The sequence below is a fragment of the Sceloporus undulatus genome, chromosome 1 (assembly GCF_019175285.1).
Source record: "Sceloporus undulatus isolate JIND9_A2432 ecotype Alabama chromosome 1, SceUnd_v1.1, whole genome shotgun sequence".
NCBI lineage: Eukaryota > Metazoa > Chordata > Lepidosauria > Squamata > Phrynosomatidae > Sceloporus > Sceloporus undulatus.
Window position 1 is genome coordinate 49487837 of NC_056522.1, and position 24444 is coordinate 49512280.

The following is a 24444-nucleotide window of genomic DNA, read 5'->3' on the forward strand; positions in this document are numbered from 1 at the left end:
AGAAATAGTTTGACCCCCGCCCCTAAACATCCATGGCTCAGTGCTATGGGATTCTGGGAATTGTAGTTTCTTGTGGCACCAGAGCTCTTTTGACAAAAGGAAGCTGAATGGTCCACAGAGGAGGCGTTGCCTGGGGGCAGAGCCTCTTGCCAGCAGTCTTTGGTGGAAGAGAGGAGGCTGATGGTCCTGGCCACTTCCCATGGCTCGCTCCCTCCCTCCTCCTCCTCCTCCTCCTCCTCCTCTCAGAGTAGTCACAGCCAAGATGAGCTTCTCATTCACACTCCCTGGTTTTTCTCTCCCAACCCCCGCCCCCCGCACTTTGAGACCCCTTTAACTGCCAAAGCTCAATGCTCTGGAATTCTGGTGTCTGTGAGGCATTTGGCCTTCTCTGTCAGAGAGCTCTGGTGCCACAATAAACTACAATTCCCAGGATTCCATAGCACTGAGCCCTGGCAGTCCAAGCAGTGTGTTTTGGACACAGAGATCCTCCAAATGAATCCAGTCCCTAGCTTTTATATCACACACACTGCAGGAATAATAACCCACTTTGAGACTGCTTTAACTCAGTGCTAGGGAATCCTGGGAATGCTAGTGTTTGGGAGACATTGAGACTTCTCTGTCAGTGATGGCTCTGAGGCCACAATAGACTACAATTCCCAGCATTCCCCAGCACTGAGCAGTCTCAAACTGGACCATTTCCTCAGTGTGGATGCACCTGGGGAGGAATTCTGGGCACTGCAGTTCAACTACGTTTGGAGGGTTATGGGACTCCCTGTCAGAGATAGCTCTGGGGCCACAATGTACTACAATTCCCAGCATTCCCCAGCACTAACCCAGGACAGTTAAGTCACTCTCAAACTGGATTATTTCCTCAGTGTGGATGCAGCTTTGGTGAGGAACTCTGGGCATTTCAGTCCAGCATTGTTTTATTTCTGCAGTGCATTTTGGACCAGAGACAAGGTGACCAGGCATCCTCCTCCTTTTCCAGGACATGTCCTCTTCGGTCACATTTCAAAATGTCCTCCATTTGGATCATGACTAAGAAGCATGGATTTATAATTACATGGGTGTTTTTAGCTTTTATTTTTGGCCATGTCCTACATTTTTTGCTTGGGTGCCCTACATTTTGGGGTGAGGGCATTGGTCACCTTGGTCAGAGAGCTTTCCAGGGGTTAACTGCCATTCTGCTGTGGTGCTGGAACAAACCACCATTCCCAGAATTCCATAGCATTCAGCCAAAATAGTTAAAGTGGTCTCAAACCAGATTATTTCTCCAGTGTAGATGCAGCCCAAGCCTCTCTTATGCCTGAGATTTCAAAGCCCAGCCTTGGCACCACAACAAACTACAAATCCCAGGATTCCATAGGATGGAGTGATGAGAGTGAAAGCAGTGTGGCAGCAGCCTAAGTGTGCTTAATGCAGTTCTTAACATGGTGCACCTCTTGCCTACAGAGTCTCACAAGACTTTTTTCTTTAACAACTTGTACCCATTAACTCTATTTCATATCTCCTTTATTTAGTGGGGTGTAATACAGACAAAACAAGTCAAAATGAAGAAAAACCAAAGTCCCTTGACCAAAGGGTTTGGTTGTGGAATAAGCCTCTGAAATATGCAAGAGGCAATGTTAAAATAAAGCCATGTTCAATGCTCAAATGTGCTGTTTGGAATGGGGAGAGGGAGGTGGCTAGAAAGGGAAGTACATTTTCGTGATCTGTCTACGAATAATGTCAAAATGTCCTCCATTTTGATCATGCCTAAGAAACATGCATTTATATTAACATTTCTAAAAAAAGCCTCAGGTTTTTTTTTTTGCGTGTCCTCCATTTTTAAAAAATGTGTCCTACATTTGAAAATGTTGTCCTACATTTGTCCCGGTTTGGAGGTCCTCACTTATGGCAACCCTACTTTGGACACGCTCCAGTTTGTCAATGTCCTTTTTGAATTGTGGTGCCCAGAACTGGACACAGTATTCCTGGTGGGTCCTGACCAAAGCAGAATATAGTGGCACTATTACTTCCCTTGATCTAGACACTATACTTTTATTGAGGCAGCCTAAAATTGCATTAGCCTTTTTAGCTGCCGCATCACATTGTTCACTCATGTTCAACTTGTGATCTACTTGGACTCCTAGGCCTGTTACAGACAGGCCAAAATAAAGCTGCTTCGAGTCACTTTGGAGGTATGGTATTTCAATGATGCATGAGTCCTAAGACTCCAAAAGCCGCACCAAAGCTGCACTCCCATCCTTAGGACTGGAGCGTGGCTTTGGTGCGGTTTTTGGACTCTTAGGACGCATGCATCATTGAAATACCATACCTCCAAAGTGACTCGAAGCTGCATTATTTTGGCCTGTCTGTAACAGGCCATAGATCCCTTTCACATGTAGTTTCATTCAGCCAGGTGTTCCCTATCCTATATCTGCATTTTGTTTTTCTGCCCTAAGTGCAGTACCTTACATTTCTCTGTGTTCAATTTCATTTTGTTAGCTTTGGTTCAGCTTTCTAATCATTTGCATTAGAATACAATACAAAATGTGGTTGTCACTATCAGACTTTGAAGAAACTGGGCATTTTAAATTCCAGCTCCACAAATCAGCTACCTCTTGGAGGGCCCCAGCAACGGCAAAAGGGCTGGCAAACAGGAGGAGGCCTCCAGCGCTGGCGGCCCCCGCCAGCTTTTTTGCCGGCCTCTGATGGGGCCTGGGGCCCCGTCAGGGGCCGACAAAGAGGGGGAGGCCTCCAGCGCTGGCGGCCCCCGCTGGCTCTTTCCCAGCCTCTGATAGGGCCTGGGACCCTGTCAGGGGCCAGCAAAGAGGAGGAGGCCTGGCCCCCAGAGGGTGAAAGCTCCGCCCCCGGAGGGTGGAAGCTCCACCCCCCAGCTTCAGCCCCCCAGTTGTCTGAGGGACAGCAACCCGGCCCCTGGCTCAAAAAGGTTGCCTACCCCTGCTCTAAATCCTGCTAATCTGTTCCTGGCTTCTTGTTGTGATTGTTAGCTGGTGCCTAACCTTAGAGTATCTGTGCCTCTTTGCTGCTTAAATTTCACTGGTTATGGATCCTAGACTGCTGACTCAGGGTCAGAGTCCAGCAGCAGTCTAGGATCCAAAACCAGCAGCAAATTCAAGCAGCAAAGAGGTAAAGATACTCCAGGGGATCTGACTATGGATTTTCCTTGCATACGCTAAGCTCTGGCTGTCTGGCAGGAATCTATTAAGTTTACCTCTGCTTTGTTTTCTGACTCTGCACCTTGATTCTCCTTGCCTGTTCTGCTTGCTGTGTTGCTTGTATCAGCTTTGGACTATTAAGATCTTGTTGCAGGGACCAGCTTGCCTAGACATGGGGCAGCGTTTTTGTGGAGTATTCTGGGAGCTATAGCCCCAAAATGTAATTTTCCCCAGCTCTGATTACTTCTATTATTGATGTTCTTATTTGGGGAGGAAAACAGAGGGAAATAATAGTCTCAAATATGCAGTTACTTTGGACCATATTCAAAAAGTCAAACATGCAAGCAGCCTGTTCTCAACCTCACATTCTTAGGGAAAGGTTTTTGGTAAGTAATAGATCTATCTCAGACAAAAACTTGATACCATCAACCCTCTTGATTCTTGACATTGTTCCATGACAACCTTTAATTTCAACTTAGAGTGGTTACTTCACATTAGCATCCTTTACACTGTTGCTATTTGCTTTGAGATATGCTATTGGTTTCAGCAATGATGACATGCAAAGACTATTAAGTGGTGGCCCTTTTAATTGTTGCTTAGTGTAAACTATATGTCTATATTGCACAGTTAATAGCTGTTTGAAAGCACTTTACATACTTGGGTCCATCTTATGACAACCTGGTATTTGTAGTTTAATAAGGTATTTAGACTTATCTCTGGCTGGAGAGCTGTAGTGCTGTCATTCAGAGATGTAGACTAGATCTCTCTAGCAAGGAATTCCAAATAAATCACCAAACTCCAAATCCTAGGGTTCCATAGGTTGAAGCCATGATAGTAGAAATGTTAAGAAACTGCTATTAGTCTAGTGTAGATACAATCCAAATGAGTGTTCTTTTGTAGCAATGCTGCTGGCTCCTTCCCTTCTATGATGTGAAAAAATATAGCAGTGTTGGTCTGGAGTTGGTAGCCCAAGTAATGCTATACGTATAGCATTAAGATTTTTTTTAATACTTGGAAAGGACCAAAATGATTAGTCAGGTTGAGCAAATACAGATTATCTTTAGTAGTATGAAAGATACTGGAGTCAATCTGCATTACAGGTATTCCTGTGGAAGAGGAGCCAAATGAGTAATAGTCACATGAATTTGCAGTGATGTGTAGGAGTCCTTGTCATGCACCAGGGTTGTTCTAGGCACCATACCAATAGATCTTCTAATAAAGTATTGGAAGGAGGGGGATGAGTGTGAATAGAGAGTCTTTGCTTCTATTTGTTGGCAGCCCTGCATTGTACATTTGAGGATGGCAAAGCACTTGATGAGCCTTGGGGCATCTGGCTACCATTGAGATCAGAAAGCCTAATTATTCTTCTTTTGGCAAAAGGGGGGAAATGAGGCATCAGGAGGTGTACAGATTTTTCAAAGATCACCTCTACATAATGAAGCAAAAGTTGCTTTTGGATTCATCGCCTCACAGCCAGATATGAAGCTCCATAATGCTCTATCCCAAAGGCTTGTCCTGACTAGTTCAAGACAGTGCCATATGATTAAAAAAAGCCCTCCCCCCAGTAGTATAAATGGCTTTTTGATCAATCAGTGGAAGCATAGTTTAAGCAAATGAAGCAAAATGTAAACAGGTGTGTACAGTGCAGCTTGCAATCTTAACATATGCAGAGGGAGAGTTGGAAGACCACCCAGGTCATGGTCTGGTCTTATTTCTAAACCACCCAGAGCTAGCTAATTAAATCCCTTTTCTAGCCCTCATTGTCAGGGGGAGAAGGCCTGCAGTCTTTCATAGTCTCCTTCCAGATGGGAAGGCATCATTTAATGAGGATCCAGCTGCTGAAGAGACGTGAATTGTGAGCAATCTCATAAATCAAGACATTGATGAAAATCCAGTGTCTAGTCATCCTCTCCCTCTGAGTTCAAAGAGAGCCTTACAACTCATATGTTAACACATCCTAAGTCTTAATTTCACCGGTGCTCAAGCACAGAACATAGTTTTCTGTGCCAGGCATCTGTCCTGGCGTCTGTGAAGTCATAAAAAGAATGCCCTTAAGGATGTGCAAAGTGTCTTCCCCTGGAACCTGTTAACTGTATATGTAAAATCAGGGAGAAGGGCTAGCAGGGTATAACCTATCACAACTCCAAGCATTTCTTTTTAGACACAACCAGTACTCAAATGTCTAATGGAAATATCTGCCTGTAAGTTTCTGTCCATGTTAATACATTCCTTTCCAGACACCATTCACACTACAGAATTATAGTGCTATGATTCCACTTTAATTGCCATGGTTCCATCCTGTGGAATCCTGAGATGAAGGTTTATCTAGAATTCTTAGCCTGCAGTCTCCCATGTCTCACACCAAACTACAAACCCCAGGATTCCATAGGACAAAACCATGAAGTTAAAATAGAATATACTATTGATGTGTAATATAAATGGACTCCAAGACAAGAGGATGCAAATTTATTTCTCTTATTGTAGCTGTGCTGTTCTTTTGTGTTTGTGTGATTCATCCATACAAAGAACATCACAGGTGTTAATTTCAAGCTAATTTCAATCTCAGTTTGCTATAGCGAGCAACAGGCCAGTGACATTATTTATAAGCACACCCACTATTAGTAGCAGCCACTTTGTGGGGGGCTTAAGGGTAAAACGTGTAGAAAATACTTCATGCAGCTGATTAGCATATTTTATCCCTGACCCCAGTCACCTGTTTCCCATCCCATAAAAGGAGCATGCTGTTTCAACAGCCAGTTCCTACCATAGGCACATAATAATAAAAAGGCATGTAGCCGCCTGCTCTTTCACAGGTAAGAATAAAGACATGCAGTATTTTCATGTGCTCCACTCCTATTATGAAATGTGATAGAATCATGTAAAAATCTCACATAAAAATATTGTATATATTTTAATATATTGTGGTAGTTAGCTGTTTTCATTTTGACTCCAGATTATGGTGATCCCATCATAGGGTTATCTGGGCAAGATTTATCCAGAAGCAGTTTGCTACTGCCTTTCTCTTAGGCTGAGAGAGTGTGACTTGGCCAAAGTCACCCAGTGGGTTTCCATGGCTGAGCAGGGATTTGAACCCAGATTTTCAAGTCATTTTTTAATAAAAATGTTTTTTTATTATTATTATTATTAAACATACAAAAACATGCATTTACAGATGACAACCTGTACAGACATACACACATACTTACAGATATTACTACCATTTCGGGTAGTATAACATATACTGCCTTTTGTACTGTTTTTACTGAGATATTTTTCTTCTTCCAAGATAAAATTCCTAACCCTATAATGTTGATATAAATAATTTCCCATATATTTTTGGATTTTTTAATTGAATATACTTCCTGTTAGCCTAGAAAAATTACATTATTTTAAACATCTTTATATTAAGCATTAGACCATGGAAACATATTTGCATAGTTATATTCCATAAAGTAGTAAAAGTGGTCTGTTAGTATAAAGTTGGTCTTTTAGTTCTAATTCTCAGATTTACTATATTATCATACATTAAATGCAGAGACGAGAGAAGGGGTAAGGTAAGGTAAACGGAGAAGAGAGATGTTTTGTAATTTTTTTACACAAATTATATAACACACTTCAACAAATATATACATTCCACATACAAACTATGCAAATACATTTTTTTAAAAAACAAAACAATTTATTGGATTTTGAGTCATGATCCAACTCTCAAATTGTTACACCAAGCTCTCATATAGGAGTACATATATTGCATGTTTAAATACAAAATATTTGATATAAAAATAAAATATGCGATCTTTCAGCATGAAATGGTAGCTGCAGTCATAATTTAGTACAGATAAAAATGTAGTCAAACTGTTGCTGGGCTTATACATTGCAAGATGCACTATTGATAATCATAATCTTTTCATATGGAATACCATAAATAAATATAATGCATTGTACACATGTCTCTCAGTACAGACAAGTTGGTAGAGCACAGCATTAGCCCCAGAGAAAATAGCATGGGAAGATACTAGTCAGGATTTGAATAAATGATCCCCTTGAGCTTGCATACATATGGGCAAGCCAACAGTAGTAGGGTCCTTTGTTTGAAGGCTAGCTTTTATGTCTGGCCACCTGCAACTGGAGATCTGACATCAGCCACAATCATGCAGATTTATTCTGTTTAAAGAAAATAAAAAAGTGGGCTGAGCATAACACTGAACAGTCCCAAGAGCCTAGAGGTTGAAAGCTGGCCCATTGGTTCATGTGTGTGCGCATACCTTCAGCTCATTTCTGACGTATGGTGAACCTGTCATCGGATTTTCTTGGTAATATTTGTTCATAGATGTTTTGTCTTTGTCTTCCTCAGAGGCTAAGAGAGAGTGACTAACTGAAGTTCACCCAGTGAGTTTCCATGGCTGAGAGAGGATTTGAACCCTGTTCTCCTAGAATCTTGGTCCAACACTAATATCACACCTCAGTGGCCCATTAGACCTTACAATGTTTGTGATGCATTGAACCAAACCTTTGCATACCTGTGATGAAAAATTACTCACCTGTGCAGTCAAAATACACTAATAAGTCAAATAACTAATAGTTTGCTGCCCCCTGGCTGCCTTACTTTGTTTAAGGGTAAAACCAGGCCTGGTATCAGGCTAGCATCTGCAAGCAGAGTGGTTTTGCTAAGCAATTTGAAATATCTTTTGCCAGCTTCTGATCTAGGGACTGGTCCTAGCATGATCCTCATCCTTAGTCTATCAAAAGTGCTGAACATTTTAAAAGGACAAAATAGGAACCAGAGGAATTACTTAAGGAAGTAATATGATGATTAAAATTTTCATAAATTTTGTTTAAGTCTAAGATTACTTGGAAAAAAATCATGTGAATATGTAACAAAAAGAAGATTTGTTTTAAACGTTTTTGGAAACCAATAGTGTGTGTGTGTGTGTGTGTTGAACATGATGGCTATCATAAATCTAATAATCTATTCAGAATACAACTACTTCCACATTTTGCATTGCAAGCCCAGACTTTGTATTTGTTGTCCATCTGCCCCCCCAATATATTATTTAGTACAATCCTTTTCAAGCTATTTGATGGAATGGAACAGCATTTTTTTTAATGTGCCAGGGACAAATACCATATTTGTACCATGTTACTTTCATACTTTACATTCATAAAATACTCTGTGGATCAGTAGCCAGTGGCTTGTGGACCAGCACTGGTCCATGGACAACCACTATTAGTAGCACTGATCTATGCCATCTGTATTTTTCATATTATGCTCCATATTATGTTCTTACTAAAAGAAAAATGAAAAATAATTTAGAAATAGTAATTTTGCATGACTAGAAGTAATAAAAATTGAAAATACCTATCTTGCATGGCTGGAAATTTAGCTGCCTTCTTTCCATGCTGCCTTGCTGCTGTATCTACCTTTTTTCTTTATTTAAAAAGGAGAAAAAATTCCCTCCACCATTTTTCCTGTCTTTGTTCAGTGATGATTCAGTGAATATCAGTGACAGAGAGCATTTCAAAAGTTTGATTTTGTAGATTTAAGTCTCGGGTACTTAAGAAAGAATTAGTGGCACACTGCTAAAACCCTATCCAGAATCATATGATTGTTATAAAAATATGCTGTAAAATACCCTTAGAAGTATTGATGTCATGAGATGAAAGGAGACTTTTATGCCGGTAAATGAATTGTTAAGTTTAGACAAGACATTATTTGCAATCTCTTGATTTGAAAATTGAAACCCTGGTGTAGCAAATGGATCAATAGAATGCAGTTGTCCTTGGGCATAAAATCTATAGAACAGACAGGGATAATAATCATGATTATCTAGAATGATTAAATATATAGAACAAGAAAAAGGAATTGTTCCAATAGGGAGGGCACATTTAAGGCTTGAGAAGGCCATATTTCTGATTTTTAGAATTGCCTGGCTTTAGAGCTCCTGAAGGGCACTGGTACGATTAGACTATTCCTGGGAGTTAAGTCTCTCAACAGTTACTGGCCATTTTGGCAGATGGAACTTGTCTCTTAGACTAAATGGATTCTATCAGGGCTTTAATTATGTTCTTTAAGTACAGTATCATTCAAAATCCACGAAACAGTGAATTTGAAGCTCCACTAACTGTTTCATCAGATAATGTGTTAAAAATCATACAGGAGGAAGGAAAGGGAGAAAATCGACAATGTTAGTCATTGGAATTTATCACACGGGAGGAATTTCTCTTAATTTCGAATTAAAAGAAAGTGAGGCCAGAACTTATTCACTTAAAGTGGTAGTTTAGCGAAATTACGTGAATGCTCATTGCATTCGAACTGGCTTCCCATTGCCCAAAAATAGCATGCCATTGCATGAATTTGCATGTGGTAGTCTATCACACAATAACGTGAAACCCCAGGAATGGATTCAGATTGCCATTGGATTATACTTCCAATTTCCCTTGTCTGGTAAACTCCATAGGCTTGCATGGTCAAGATGTTGTGGTTGTTGTCCTCAGTTCAGATGTTATGGAAGGGTATCCATGCAGGTGGGTCCCTTCTCCTTCTGGCCATGTGGGTACTGAGAGATTCAGTCAAGGCAATAAACTTTAAATTCCATGAGCAAGACAAAAAGCTACTGCTTTTGGGATCCACTTTGTCCTGAATTGTTTGTGAGGCTGTAAGCCCCCTTTTTAGGAAGAGAACACTCAGCTGTTCTTTAAGCCCATCAAGCCAAAAGCAAAATAAACCTGCTGTGACATGATTCATCTTTCACTTTCTAAAATATAAGTTGAGCTTCCCTTCTCTGAAGTGCTTGGGACCAGAAGTGTTTTGGATTTTGGAATATTGCATATACATAATGAGATATCTTGGAGATGGGTTAGCAGCATTAGCAATAGGGTTTACATTTCTATACCACTTAATAGTGAACTCAACACTCTCGCAGTGGTTTGCAATCTGTAAGCCAATGTCCCAAACAAGCTGGGTACTCATTTTACTGACCTAAAAAAAGGTTGGAAGACTGAATCAACCTGGAGTCTTGGGATCTAACTCACAAGTTGTGGCTGCATTACCAGGAATCAAGTCTAAACATGACATTTATTTACGTTTCATATACACTTCATACACATAGGCCAAAGGTAATTTTAGACACAATGTCCTTAATAATTTTGTGTACAAAATAAAGTTTGTGTACATTGAAGCATAAAAACAAAAATAAATGTTTCTCAGCCACCCTTGTGGATAATTTTGGATTTTAGAATCTTTCGGATTTCAGAAATCTGGATAAGGGAAACTCAACCTGTATTGACTTGGAATCAGAAATATTTCAGCAATGCTTATATGCAGTGGCTAAGATCCTGCATCCTAGATATAGCTGTGACAGTGAAGCTCCATCTGATGATGTGATCTCCCCAAAACATTCTCCTTAAGCCAGTCAGTGCCCCAGCCAAAGAATTTCTCGGGTAATGCAGATCGGGGCACTAAGGAGTGACTAGTACAGTGCATATTTGAGAACAGTTGCAGTATGACCCCAAAGAGTCTCTCCAGCTGCCTCACAACCAGGAGAACACTGCTTGTCAGACCCATAGTTGGTTCATCTATATAATGAAACCTGTGTCCTCCAACCCCAACAATCTTGACTGGTTCCATATTCGGTTGCTCTAGGACACATCGAAGACATAGGTAAGAATATCACTTTGCCAGAGATAATAGTAAGAGTTTAGTATGGATTACTCCCAGAGAAATCAGCTAAAGTCCACTGTATTGCAGAAGGCAAAGCTTTCCCGCATAGCATAACAAATGTACTGCAAGAGGAGCACTGCATTAACCCTTCAAAAATCATAGAAGTAGATTAGTCTGAATCCTGAGGACAAGCAGACACATCCCAAAATATTTGCTTTAAATGTTCACTTTATCTCTGTGCCTGTCTTGAGACCTGTTACAACGTGTGAGATTACCTGTCTCCCAGGTGACTGATGGCTCTTGAGAAATGTAAAGTGCTGTGAAAATGACAAGAATTAACAAACTGCAGAGCTCTCTGTGCCATTTTAACTTAATGTACCAGTATTGTGAAAGGGGGATGGACAGAGCTGACTGTTGCATGTATTTTGAGTTCTTTCACAACCTACACCACAAACTAGATAATTTTCCAGAGCTCTTTTCCTGCAGCCTTTGATCTTGAATAGTTTTGTTGACTAGGTTGTTTTCAAGAAGAAAAGAAACCGTTTAGGCACTAGACACTGTCTCTGGGCTCATCTTTCAGGAATGCATGGGGTTAACAGTCAGCATCATTTAATCATTTGCAAATGACCCACCAGGAAATCTGTCAGGAAATGGGTACAGATTCCTGGGCACTGATGCAAAATATTGTACTGGTGTAATTTTCAAGCAAACCTCCAATGTGGGGGGTGTTTTCCGTCTATACTGTATATCCATGATCTTCACAAACATTAAGAAAAATGGGTGATAGTGGTTTACTTGTAGACGTGGAATCAGAAGTATTTCAGAATAATGAGAAAGGATAATAGATCATCTGTTTGAACCTAAGCAGCTTTCCATCAGCTGCTCCCAACAGCGAGGAGCTTTAGAGAGATGGAGGTTCAAAAATGCTTTTGAGACCTGGGTTCAGTGGTCTGCGCCTCTGGCATGTAAATGTAGAATGCAGAGTAAAAAGTATGCTTGCCATATTTGTAGGTGTTATTTAATTAGAAGAAACCGTAGGTAGTAGTGGGAGAGCAAAATTGAAGAATGTATGTCAGGGTGAGCTGCAACTGCTATTATCCCTCTTCACTGGTAGGAGTTGGAGTCCAATAACCACTAGAGATCCATACAGTAGAAAGCCCTACCATAGTGGACTTGATATATATTTATTTATTTCAATATTTATTTGCTGCCTTTCAAGTAAATGTGGCTTGTAACATTGTAAGGCCTAAAGCCAAGGGGTAGTCTGACTTGGAGTAGAGATTTCACATACCGTATATACTTGACTATAAATCAACCTCATGTATAAGTCGAGGGCAAGTTTTGGGGCCAGAATTATGGATTTTGATGGCGGGATACAGACCGCCGCTTTGCGGCAGTCTGCTGCCGCCGCCAGTAGATCCGCGGGGGAGCCGGAGCCTTCAGACGGCCCGACTCCCGCGCGGACCGAAAAAAGAAGCTCCAAAATGGAGCTTCTTTTTTCGTTGCGTTTGCGACGTAGCGAGGCGCCAGGGGCGCGCTCGCTACGTCAGCAGCGGCGCGACGCGTACGGACGCTAAGCGTCCGATACGCAAAGATGGCGCCGGCCATGTAGAAGGGCCGGCGCCATCTTGTACGGACGGAGTCCGTACTAGGCCATGGGGCGTCTAAAAGAGACGCCCCTTTTTTAAAATGGGACGTCCTCCGGACGTCCCAAATGGCGGTGCAGAAAGCACCGATATGACTCATGGATAAGTCGAGGGTAAAACTCAGGGGCATTTAGCAAAGGATCTAAAGGATGAAGCAAAGAAAAGCACTGTCAAAAACTTACAAAATTCCAGCAGACATAGCTCTTTGTGCTCACTCTTAAGGCTGGATGAATGAGAGAGTAGAGGGGATCAATGCTTCCTAGCCACATTATACTCTTCCCTTTCACCAGGGAATGCTTCCTTATTTTTAATAAGAGTTAAGATACAGTACTTACGTTGAGCCATGGATAAGTCAACTCATGTTTTTTGGGGCAATTTTTTAATCTAAATTTCTAGACTTATACATGAATATATACAGTAAATTTCACCTTGGCATTCAGCAATTGATTCAACAGGTCTACTCTGGCTGGGATTACCAAATGGATTTAGATTTAGAAGTGCATGACCTATGACCATAAAATTCATCAACATCATATCATAAGCCCCAATATATATTAAACGTGAAAACGTTGCCACAGCTGCAATTTAGACAGTATTCATGCAAACAAGGAATAATTAAAATGGAGCATTAATAACATCACTTTTAATACAGAAATATAACAGCAGCTCGAAACAAAGATTTCATATTTTGTAACTGTAATACAATTTGTTTGAATTGTATTTGCAAAGTGGAAGCTCAGGATGGATTGTTTTTCTCTGCCTAGCTTAGGAAGTAGGCTGGGATGGGAAGGCTCTGGTCTTCCAGATGTTTTTGAACTCCAGCTCACATTACCTCCAGCCAGTTCGTCTCACGTTAAGTTGATGAGAATAATACTTTGACAACAGAGTTCCATGGGTTCTCCACCTCTGGAGTAGATGTTGAAATGTCATGAATTACCACCACAAATTGGATGAAATGCAGTTGTTAGTGTAATCCTTCTATTATTTGTAACTTTGTTCATTTGAAGATTCATTGGCTCCCATTCATTTTGATACCCCATACCTTTTATTCTTTAAGTTTTGAAAATAATTGTGATAAACCAAAGCCATGTATGGGTTGCCATACAAAATTCTGCAGACATGATGACATTACAGAGGGGAAAGGAGAGAGACCGATACAGAGAGGCTGTAGAAATATAAGGATCGGGGGAAAGAACAGAAGAGAAATGAGAAGATAGCAATTGTCCAAGTTCATTTTTTTAAAAAAATGAGAAGCAGTTTATTAAGAGTGGGAAAGACCAAATAGAGATTTGACTTTCTGCTGTTAAAACAGTAGGCTGAGATGTGGTGGGAAGGGGGGGGGGGCTGAGATGGAAGTTGTGAATATGATTTCCTCAGTGTTTTAAGTATAAAACTATACAAGCGTATATCAGGATGATTTAAAAGCAGAAAATCTTATGGTGAAATAATACAGGCAGGTACTGGTAAAGTAGAGGTGAACATAGTGTGGCCTGCAGACCACATGTGCTCCTTGGACCCCACTTTTGTGACCCCTGAAGCCTGCCACCAGTCCCCCCCCCCCCAAAAAATTACCCCAAACCATACAGAAATCCCCAAGCATGCGAAAACATACAAAATACCCTGATGTGTCCTGATAAGCACTCCAGAATCTCATACTACCTCCATTTAAACCCATAAATACCTCAATACCTCAATTTTCCTCTGCACTGCCTCTCAAAATTACAACAGAAAGTGACACATCATCATTTCCTTTTACCATTTTGAGAGCAAATGCAGGGGAAAACAATGTTTGAGTTCCTGGAGGAAATTGGTTGATGGCCCCTACACAGTTGCCAGCCCTATGGAAAACAGTAACAATAGTAATAAAATAACAACAACAACATCAAGGCATGTCAAATTTCATTAGGATTCTGTGATATTAGGTTGCTAAAGCCTTCAGCCTATTAATCGTCACTGAAGTGATTGTAACATTACAGGTACAGGGTAAAGACAAACTTTGATCTACCAGTGTTGTACATACTGTACTATTTTTAAAAACCTCTTCACCCAGGGAAAAGGCAATTGAATTAGGAGTTTGGCTCAGTTTGCATAATTTATACAATGTGCATAATTTTTACTTAATTTACACTGTTGTAAGTGGAAAGAGCTATTTGTGCAAGGGACTGACACATCAATTTCAGCCATACCATTGAGCTCTTAGGCATTATCCACATACCTTCTAGCAGATCTTCAGAGCTACAAGTGCTCCAAGATTACTTTAAGATGTATTTCTTTTATTTATACCTTGCCTTTCTCCCAGCTTAAAACTGTGATGTTTCACAGCATAGATTAAAACAAAGTACAGCTAAAAAAAAACACCTGTCCCCTTAAAACAACTAATTTAAAACTATTCAAAAGTATTTAAAACATAACTACGAGAAGATAAGTGCAGTATACACTCTTGATTAAAGGACCCTTGTGCAACAAACCAAAATCCAATCTAAAAGGTTTTATATGTTGGTAGAATATGACTGAAGAGGGGGACAGCTTTTCATCCAGTGGAAGAGATTTCCACAGTTTTGGAGCAGCTGCTGAGAAGGCCCTCTTGTATGTCCTCAACAAATGTACCTGTGATAGTGGTGGAACCAAAAGAAATCCAGAGAGAGAAAGAGAGAAAATGATATTGTCCTCTTATCAGGAAACAATGCTGTGCCTTGCCTTTTCTCCTGTGCAACTGCAACATACAAACAGCTTGTGTTGTTCTGGCTTCTAATTAGCATCACACTCAAGAGAGCCAGAAAGCACCTCACAGAGCACAATGAGCAGGAGGGCTTCCAATCATGGCAAGTTGACGATCAGATTTTGTGAAGTGGCACACGTTGGCTGGCATCCTGCTAGTGTTGTGTGTGTGCGTGCACGCCTTCAAGTTGCCTGTCAACTTATGGTGATTCCATGAACTTCATAGGGGTTTCCTAGGCAAGGAATACTCAGAAGTGGTTTTGTCAGTTCCTTTCTCTGAAATGTAGCTTACAGCAACTGGTATTCATTGGCGCTCTCCCACTGAAGTACTAACCTGATCTAACCCTGCTTAGCTTCCAAGATCAGGTGGAATCTTGTGCTTTTAGGCTATTTTGGCCAGTTGGTCACATACACGCATGTAAATTCCATTAAACCTTCATATCTCCTTTTGTGGGCACTGTGGAGGATAATAGTCTCTTCCTCTCTCTGGAAAGCTGCTATCTTCACCTCCAATTTGCTCTACGGCCTCTGAAACTTCCATCCCAGTTATCTGTATTCCATTGAGAACTGGCAGGATTGGCAAAGCATCAGTCTATGTTTCCCTAACCAAACATGAAATTATTATAGCAGCACTAAGATCTCCAAAAGACCCCAACAGATCTCAGTGTTGCTGTAATATTTTCCTTTCTGGCTACAGGGACATAGCCAGACACTTATCTAATCCTGCTTGCTCCTACAAGGTATAGAATGGCCCTGCAGGGTGAGCTTCAGAGATTGTACAATAATTACAGGAGGGTGGTATATGGCTCAGCCTAGTGTAGGTCTGCATGCAGCCCTATAACAGGGTGACCAAAGGTGTTCATCAGGGTTTGGTTCCAGCAACCCCCCACCCCAACCCCATGGATCCCCAAATCCGTGGATGCCCAAATCCAATTAAATACAATAGTGTTTAGTAAAATGGTGAACCTTATATAAAAAATGCAAAATCAAGGTTTGCTTTTTGGAATATATATATCCAGTTGATATCCACAAAACATCTGAGGTCATTGTCCCAGGGTGATTAAATCCAATGTCCACATAGGAGGACAGAGAATTTATAGTTTTACTTGCTGCAGGAAATAGATGCTAGTGGTCTGAGGGTATCTTCTGGCAGAGAGGTGTGTTTTCGGGCTTGTGGCATCCATAAGGCATCCACAACACTAACCTCTTGTGATCAGTCGCACCTAAAATGGCCTTTTGGTTTTTAAAGAACAGCTGGACTAACCTACATCTGCATTCCTTATTTTGTAGAAAGGAAGGGGAAGTTTTTCCCCAAGGACAGCATTTGCTCCAGGGAAAAGTAGTTGTCAGGAGACACAAAAATAAAAAGTGGTTTGGTCCAAAGCCCTTCTCCCTTACACACACTCATATCATTTAGAAAGATTCATCTGCAACACTGCATCTCAGGTGATGGGGAATCAGCATTTTTATTTCTCCATGTGCCAAGGACCTTCAACACTTTTTGACCATTGGGTGCAATTCTTTGTCTCCTAGAAACTTACCAGGGACTGACAGCCAGTAGCTCAGGGGCCCAGCCCTGGTCCAGGGACCACCCCTTTCAGTAGCACCGATCTATAACATACACCCTTCTTATAACAGATTGTCTTCCTCCCCAAACGCAGAACAGTTTCTTTTAGGAAAAAATGGCTGCAAGACAATTGGGGGGAGGCTATGGGCTGTTATTTTCCCCATTCTATTCTATGGAATCCCACCCCCTTCCTGCTAATTTTTCTACTGGGTTCAGCAGCTCTGATCTTAGTCACTAACTCAGTAATTCATTACATCATTTATAAAAGCTGCCATTTTCTTCAAGTCATTAAATATATTTCATTCCTCTTAGCATTTGCTATCATTTTAAATAATTAGTGCAAGAAAGCAGAAAAGGACATAAATTGACAATTGAGGTCACCAAAGCAGAATTTGACTTGCACATTGATTTCACACTTCTGGATTTCAGCTCTGTATGCCTTTGAAAATGACTGTTATTAGATCCATGACTCTTCCTTTCTCTAAGGGGGGGGGGGGGGCTGGTAAAGGTTGGCAATGGTTGCCATTATTGGCCTGACTGTTATTGTTGAAGGAATATGTATCATGTCCTTACTTTTGTACTACATAATGTACTTTGGCAAAGTATTTCATTGTACACAATGGAGAATATCCAATCTTTTAAGTGCAAAGACTGAAAGAAGCTTCACAAAAGGCAAATAAGCTAGTCTCCAGGCATTTCCATGTAACCTACTGTGTCCTTAAAAGAACTTCTCAGGGAGTTAAAGATACCATGAAAACTTGAATCACCATCTTTTGTACAAACCAGGAGAAATATAGATGTACAGTGGAGATGTGGCCTTCCAGATGTTGTTAGACTGTGATCAACTTTTCTCATTATTAGCTGTGCTGAATAGAGCTGTGGGAGCTGCAGTTCTCCAGCATCATCCGGAGGACCATCCTTTTCCATTCCTGGTGTCTTTTGCACAACTTCCTGTTGCCCAATCTGATACTCATTTGAGGATATTAGGAAAGACACTATTCTACAGTTACAGCAATAGAGCAACAAGATGGAACTGCTGCTAGTATTTAACTCCACATCTGCAATCCAGAACAGTTACAGAAATGTATATAAAAGTGGTCATTCTAAGTTCATCCCTTTATAGTGAGAGCTAGCAGGAACTGTAGGAGGTCACAATGGTGGCATCATTTCTAGCTCTGTGTGTGCATGTGTGCATCACCTGTTGACTTATGGCACCCCCATGGATTTCATAGTGTTTTATTAGGCATGGGATACTCAAGAGGTGGTTTTGCCAGTTTCTTCTTCTAAAATATGGCCTACAGCATCTTGTGTTTGTTGGCAGTCTCCTATTCAAGTACCAACCAGGCCTGACAGGATCAGACAGGAACTGATGCCTTTGTTATTCAGGCTCCCTTCCAGGTATATAAATGAGGAAAGTGTACCAGACACATGGTCAAAAGTAGCTGATCATACGAAGTTACCAAAACTATGCATGGAGAAGATGCTGAAGGCACTTGCTTACAATGGAAGCCTCATGTATATGTGTACAACTATAGGTATGCAAAAAGACAAGAGGCTCCGCATCATAGAAACAGTATATAGTAGAGCAAGAGGTTTTGAACACCAAAGACTGTGTAAATCTACAGTGCTATATAAATCAAGTATAATAATAATAAAGATGACTGTTAAAAGACCTTCTAACAGTCGTCTTTATTATTATAAAATCCAAGTATGTTTATCAGGGCTGACCCCCAAACAATCTTGAAGACTTAATTGTTGACAGGTAATACCAAAGTGGTATCTTCTAGATGCCATGACAGAAAGCTGCTCTGATATTGCATTAATTTTGTGGCACAGACGTGCCTTGTTCTTGCGCTTATCTGACAAGACACTCCTTGAGAACCTATTGAAGTCTTACAGAGTGGTGATAGGCGCAGCAAAGAATTGTTCTTATGCTGCATGCATCGCATCTACAGAATCCCGCCCAGCAGAGCTGTTCAGGGTGGTTAGAGAGCTGACGCAACCGCCTCCCACCTTAAACCCCTTGCTTCAACCAACTATAGCCTGCTGTGACACTTTCAATGACTTTTTGCAGATAAAATCTCTCGCATAAGGGCTGATCTTGACGCCAGCTTTTCTACAGAATCAGTAGGAGGTGTCCAGAGACTCCGTGGCCCATGTTAGACTGGATCACCTTGAGTTTGTGAGTACCAATGAAGTGGACAAGCTCCTTGGAAGTGTAAGGACGACATGTGCTCTCGATCCTTGCCCATCATGGCTGACCACCCAGGGAGGGGATGCTATGACTACATTATTACAATCAATAATCAATGCATCCTTTTGGGAGGGCAAATTTCCATCACAGCTAAAATTGGCAGTGGTTAAACCGCATTTAAAACAGCCCTCCCTAGATCCCCTAGAAACAATTACAGACCGGACTCCCTATTACCTTTTTTTGGGCAAGGTGATTGAGAGTGCAGTTGCCTTCCAACTCCAGGCTGTCTTGGATGAAACCGATTATCTGGACCCATTTCAAACTGGCTTTAGGGCGGGATATGGAGACAGCCATGGTCGCCTTAATCGATGACCTCCGTCTGGGCACTGTTAGTGCTCTTGGACATCTCAGCGGCTATACCATCGACCATCGTATCCTTCTGGAATGCCTGAGGGAGTTGGGTATAGGGGGGCACTGCGCTCCAGTGGCTCCGATTCTACCTCTCGGGCAGGTTCCAGATGGTGAGGCTGGGGGACAGCTGCTCTTCCAGAAAAGAGCTAACATCTGGTGTCCCTCAAGGCGCCATTCTGTCCCCCATCCTATTTAACATTTACATGAAACCGCTGGGAGAGATCATCCGGAGACATGGGGCACGGGGTTATCAGTATGCTGATGACACCCAAATATGCTTCTCTATGTCCCCGACTGCTACAGTGACTAAGGATGACTTCTCCCCTCTGAACCCCTGCCTTGTGTCAGTAATGGGCTGGATGAGGAAAAACAAACTCAAGTTGAATCCAGAGAAAACAGAGGTACTTACCATAGGTTCCTTAGGTCCGAGGAGGGAAATTTGTCCACCTCTCCTTGATGAGGTCACATTTCCCCTGAAGGATGAAGTTCGCAGTTTGGGAGTACTTCTGGATCCGTCTCTACGATTGTCATCTCAAGTGGATGCAACGGCCAGAAGTGCTTGGTACCAACTTCGGTTGATACATCAACTGCGACCCTACCTCAGCCGAAAGGACCTTGAAGCTGTAGCGCATGCTCTGGTAATCTCTCGTCTCAACTTCTGCAACATGCTCTACATGGGGCTACCCTTGTATCAAGTTCGGAAGCTTCAACTAGTGCAAAATGCAGCAGCCAGGTTGGTCACTGGCTCTTCGAGACTTGACCATATAACACCTACAGTGGTACCTCGGGATACGAAATACCCAGGTTACGAAATTTTCAGGATACGAAAAAATCCCATAGGGAATTATTGTTTCGGGTTACAAATGTTTTTTCGGGTTACGAAAAAACTTTTGGTGCTTTTTTCGGCTTTTTCGCACGGAATCGTGGCTTTTCCCCATTAGTGCCTATGGCAATTCGGCTTACGAAGGCTTTTCGGGTTACGAAAGCGGCCGCGTTACGAATTAATTTCGTAACCCGAGGCACCACTGTATTTTGAAAGATCTACACTGGCTCCCAATTAGCTTCCGGGCGCAATACAGGGTGTTGGTTATTACCTTTAAAGCCCTACGTGGCTTGAGTCCGGGTTACTTACGGGAACGCATCTCCCTATACAATTCGCCCCGCACTCTTAAAACAAGTGGGAAGAATTTGTTGGAGATACCATCATCCAAACATGTTTCTACTTCCCTAAAGGCATTCAGCATAGCTGCCCCTAGACTTTGGAATGGTCTCCCAGAGGAGACCCGCCTTGTTACATCCTTAGAAATCTTTAAGAAGGCGGTAAAGAGAAAGCTCTTCCACCGTGCTTATCCTCCTGACCTCCTGTGAAGACCAAGAGCATGGAACGAGACCAGCTGACCCCTTGATTGTGTGATGTTAATGTTTTTAGATTCTTATGCTTTTATGTTTTTACGTCTTTATTTTTACTGTGGTTTTAATGCTGCAATATTGTAATTGTAATTTTTTAACTTTGCTGTGATCCCGTTTCAATCCATTGGGAGAGGTGGGAAGATAGAAAATTATTATTATTATTATTATTATTATTATTATTATTATTATTATATTGCAAAAGTTCGTATTTCCACGTTCTGTGGAAAGCAAAATTTATGCATATTAATAATTTGAGACACATTCTGTGACAATCTCCAACCCAGAGATTCACAATTTAATAGTTATTAATATGCAGTTATCTGCTTTTACTTGCACCCTGCAGTTTCTATAGGACTGTAAATTCTGCAACATAAATGTTAATGTTTACCATATTCTGTCTATATATAAAGATACACTATGTATTAAAAACTAACAATACAAATACAGGGGTTTTATGACAAGAAATTATACTAATTTGTGCAAACTGTTTCCCCATACATGAGTTGACATCTAATTTGCTTTTCTTCTTTTAGGGAGCAGGTGATAGTTTTGTGGGAGCACTGGCTTTCTACCTGGCTTACTACCCCCATCTGCCTCTGGAGGAAATGCTGAAGAAGAGTAACTTTATAGCATCTGTTAGTGTCCAAGAAACAGGAACACAGACTTCATTCCCCTACAGAAACAACCTACCACAGGATCTATTCTAAATGGCACTCCTACACTATCAAAATGGTGGGCACTGATTGTTTTTTCTTAGTTCAGATAACATTATTAAACAGGATTTTAAACCAATATATTTGTGTCCTAAGAAGTGGCTTAATTGTATAGAACAGATGTGATTACTTAGGTGGCATACGCACTACAGAAATAATCCTGGTGAATTCTAGAGATTGTACTTTGTTGTGGTACCACAGTGCTCGGACAAAAAAAAGCTAATATGTCTCACAACACTACAATTCCCAGGATTCCATAGCATTGAGCCATGTCTAACTGGATTATTTCTGCAGTGTGGATGCAGCCTTAGTCACCTTGAATCCTATTTTGGGAGAAAGGCAGGATATACATTTAATAATAAAATAAACAACCTCATATGTTTTGCACTACCATGCCAGGATGTCCAGGGGGGAGGGAAGGGGATGCACTTATAGCCTCTCAGATTTAGATCTGAGAATGTCCACATTTGTCACTTAAATAAGGTATAGTTTTAAAATGGTTTGTTTTGGTGCTGTAATTATGCCTTCACAAATGTTTCTAAAAATCTGAAGTTGCGATTTTAAAAGGGAAGCATTGTCCAAGTATCAAATTTTGATATAGCTTGTGAAATTTTTCTCTTTCTGTTCAGAAATACAGTTGTCAAAACATGAACTACTGTATAGTGTTTATGCTGGAACTGAGTACCACAGTACAAAAAAAGTAACAGAAGGCTTACTGATTATGCAATAAAGTTCTGTCATAGCAGTCTTTAATGCCTGCTTCTCACTTTGCAGAGGGCTACTGCAGACAATTTTAACTGCAGTTTTCTACTGTCCGAAGAAGCTTTCACAGCAGATCTAGATTTCAGTGGTTTCACTGCAAGCACTTTCAGTGATAACAGGATGCCTAAGTTTTATACATAACCAAAAAACCCAGCAAGTGGTAGTCATTAAGGAATTTTCCCTTAACACTGGCAACTGACTGTTTATATACCTTTCCAGGGGTGGTTAGCCAAGAAAACTCTGGAAACTATTTTGCTGAAATTGTACTAAAGGAAGGTTTTAATTTTACAGCTGTGTGAACAAACATTTTTGAAGCCCATAGGAAACACCAGTGCTGAAATGTAATACACACAGACAAAGGAATTTGCTGTTTTAATTGAGAGTTGTAAATATAACTCAAAAGATAAATAAGTTATTGATGAGGATGGTCCATGGTTAGACACCAACAACTTCTTTCTTTCACTTTGTTCTGGTTTACAATGGCCTGCAAATCACAGGAGGCAGCCATCTCAGTCCATTTCCTCTGCTTTTTGAGAACACTACAGGACCACCAACTTAATGTTTTCCTCCATGACTATGCCTCAAATAGAGATCAAATCATTTTAGCCAGTCATCATCTACAGGGAACGGATCTTTTTATGTTCTCTGAAGAGGACACGCTGTTTAACTGTGGACACAAGGAAACAGAAAAGTTATTTATCAAGAGGCCTCATAAAGCCTACACACATCTAAGCACATAAATACAGATGGAGCATTTAATGGCTCAGTTATCAGTATCTTGCCACTTGAAAATGAACATCATACTTATGCCCACTATGGCTCCAATCCTAATAACTAAGCTGAAAAGGAATCCCACTCAAGCTTACGATCACACACCATAGTCAGAAATATGGAACAGTCAGACAACATTAAGAGATTTACTTAAAAATGAAAATTGCTCAGACACAAATAAAAAAATTTACTAATTTTTTCCCTCTTATACTTCTAGTTGGATTAATGTTAATGATATAACTACTATTAAACAAAATGTACTTAGGTCTACTCTTTCTTCTAGCTAAACTTAAAAACCTTAACACTGTCTCCTCTTATTCATTCTGTCTGTAAGAATAGATACATTCCTAGGTCTATAAATGTTGAGAGCAGCAGATGAAAGGGAGCCAAAGTTCTTGAATTTTATGTACATGGCTGGTCAACATTCTCTACTGTTCCTATGTAAAAGGTTTTGCTTTAGATGTCATTGTGAGAAGTTCGAATAGCTGTATAGTACACATAATTGCCATTTTATGAAGACATACAGCCCCAGCATGCTTCTACTGTTACACTATTAAACTAAAAGCAACTGAAGAACAGCATCAGTGTCATAGCAGCTAGCATAGACATTCTGATGATACAAACAGAGCTGTTTAGTTTTACTTTCCAGTCAGGAAAATGTTCTTTAAATCCTTATTACTTCTGGAGTCCCTTGCACAGAAGCATTTACCTCCCATATCAAACAGAGACACAATTGCCAGTGCATCACCAAAGCCCTTATGTTGTACATCAACAGCAAAAAGCAGCCAACAACTATCAGAAGAGCTGTGCTAGTTGTCAGGGCTATATACAGCGCTCAGATGGAAAGCAACACTTTTTAGTCTATAAACAGAAGGTCTGAACTACTGACTTTGGAATCAGTGACTTTCGTGTTCCTAGACAAATCCCATGAAAATAAACACCATTTTAAAAAAATCATTGGGGCTGAACAGGTTCCAGATAGGCTTCAGATCAACCAGTAAATAAGCTTGTGGTCTCAAAGTATTTAGACACCCGTGAAAACTCCTCCATTAAGTAATGGAAGTAAACAAAAGCTGAAATTCTGGTTTTTACAACTTTTTTAAGTCAGGAAGGAGGGAACTGCACCCTTCACTTAGAAATGATTAATGGAAGAAAAAGTAGTTACATCTGAAAGAAAACTCAATATATGTTTGTATTTTACATTATCAATAGTAGTTTAAATTTATTTATTAATAATGTACATATTAATTCATTAAAAATTATATTCTGACTTCTATCTAAGGAACTCAGGACAATCTACCATAAAATCAATTTAAACTGTGAAACAGTAAAATAACTCACAGTATAAAAATATATTAAACTATGGACTTTATCAAACAGGGGAAAAGCCAGGATTATACTGTAAAGGCATTTTTCCAGCAAAGTCCTGAG

The 24444-nt window shown here is 40.6% G+C and overlaps 2 protein-coding genes across 7 annotated transcripts in view; one reads left to right on the forward strand and one right to left on the reverse strand.

Moving 5' to 3' along the window:
* Positions 1-21559, forward strand: part of RBKS (ribokinase) — a 90950-nt gene extending 69391 nt beyond the window's left edge. For all 5 annotated transcript variants that reach the window (XM_042477103.1, XM_042477138.1, XM_042477121.1 and 2 more), the window contains one exon: positions 21301-21559. In XM_042477103.1, coding sequence (XP_042333037.1) covers positions 21301-21474 — 174 coding nt within the window. In that variant the 3' untranslated portion in view covers positions 21475-21559. The remainder of the gene's footprint in view (positions 1-21300) is intronic.
* Positions 21560-22595: 1036 nt separating this feature from the next.
* Positions 22596-24444, reverse strand: part of MRPL33 (mitochondrial ribosomal protein L33) — a 47569-nt gene continuing 45720 nt past the window's right edge. For both annotated transcript variants that reach the window (XM_042477152.1, XM_042477161.1), the window contains exon 4: positions 22596-22909. In XM_042477152.1, coding sequence (XP_042333086.1) covers positions 22860-22909 — 50 coding nt within the window. In that variant the 3' untranslated portion in view covers positions 22596-22859. The remainder of the gene's footprint in view (positions 22910-24444) is intronic.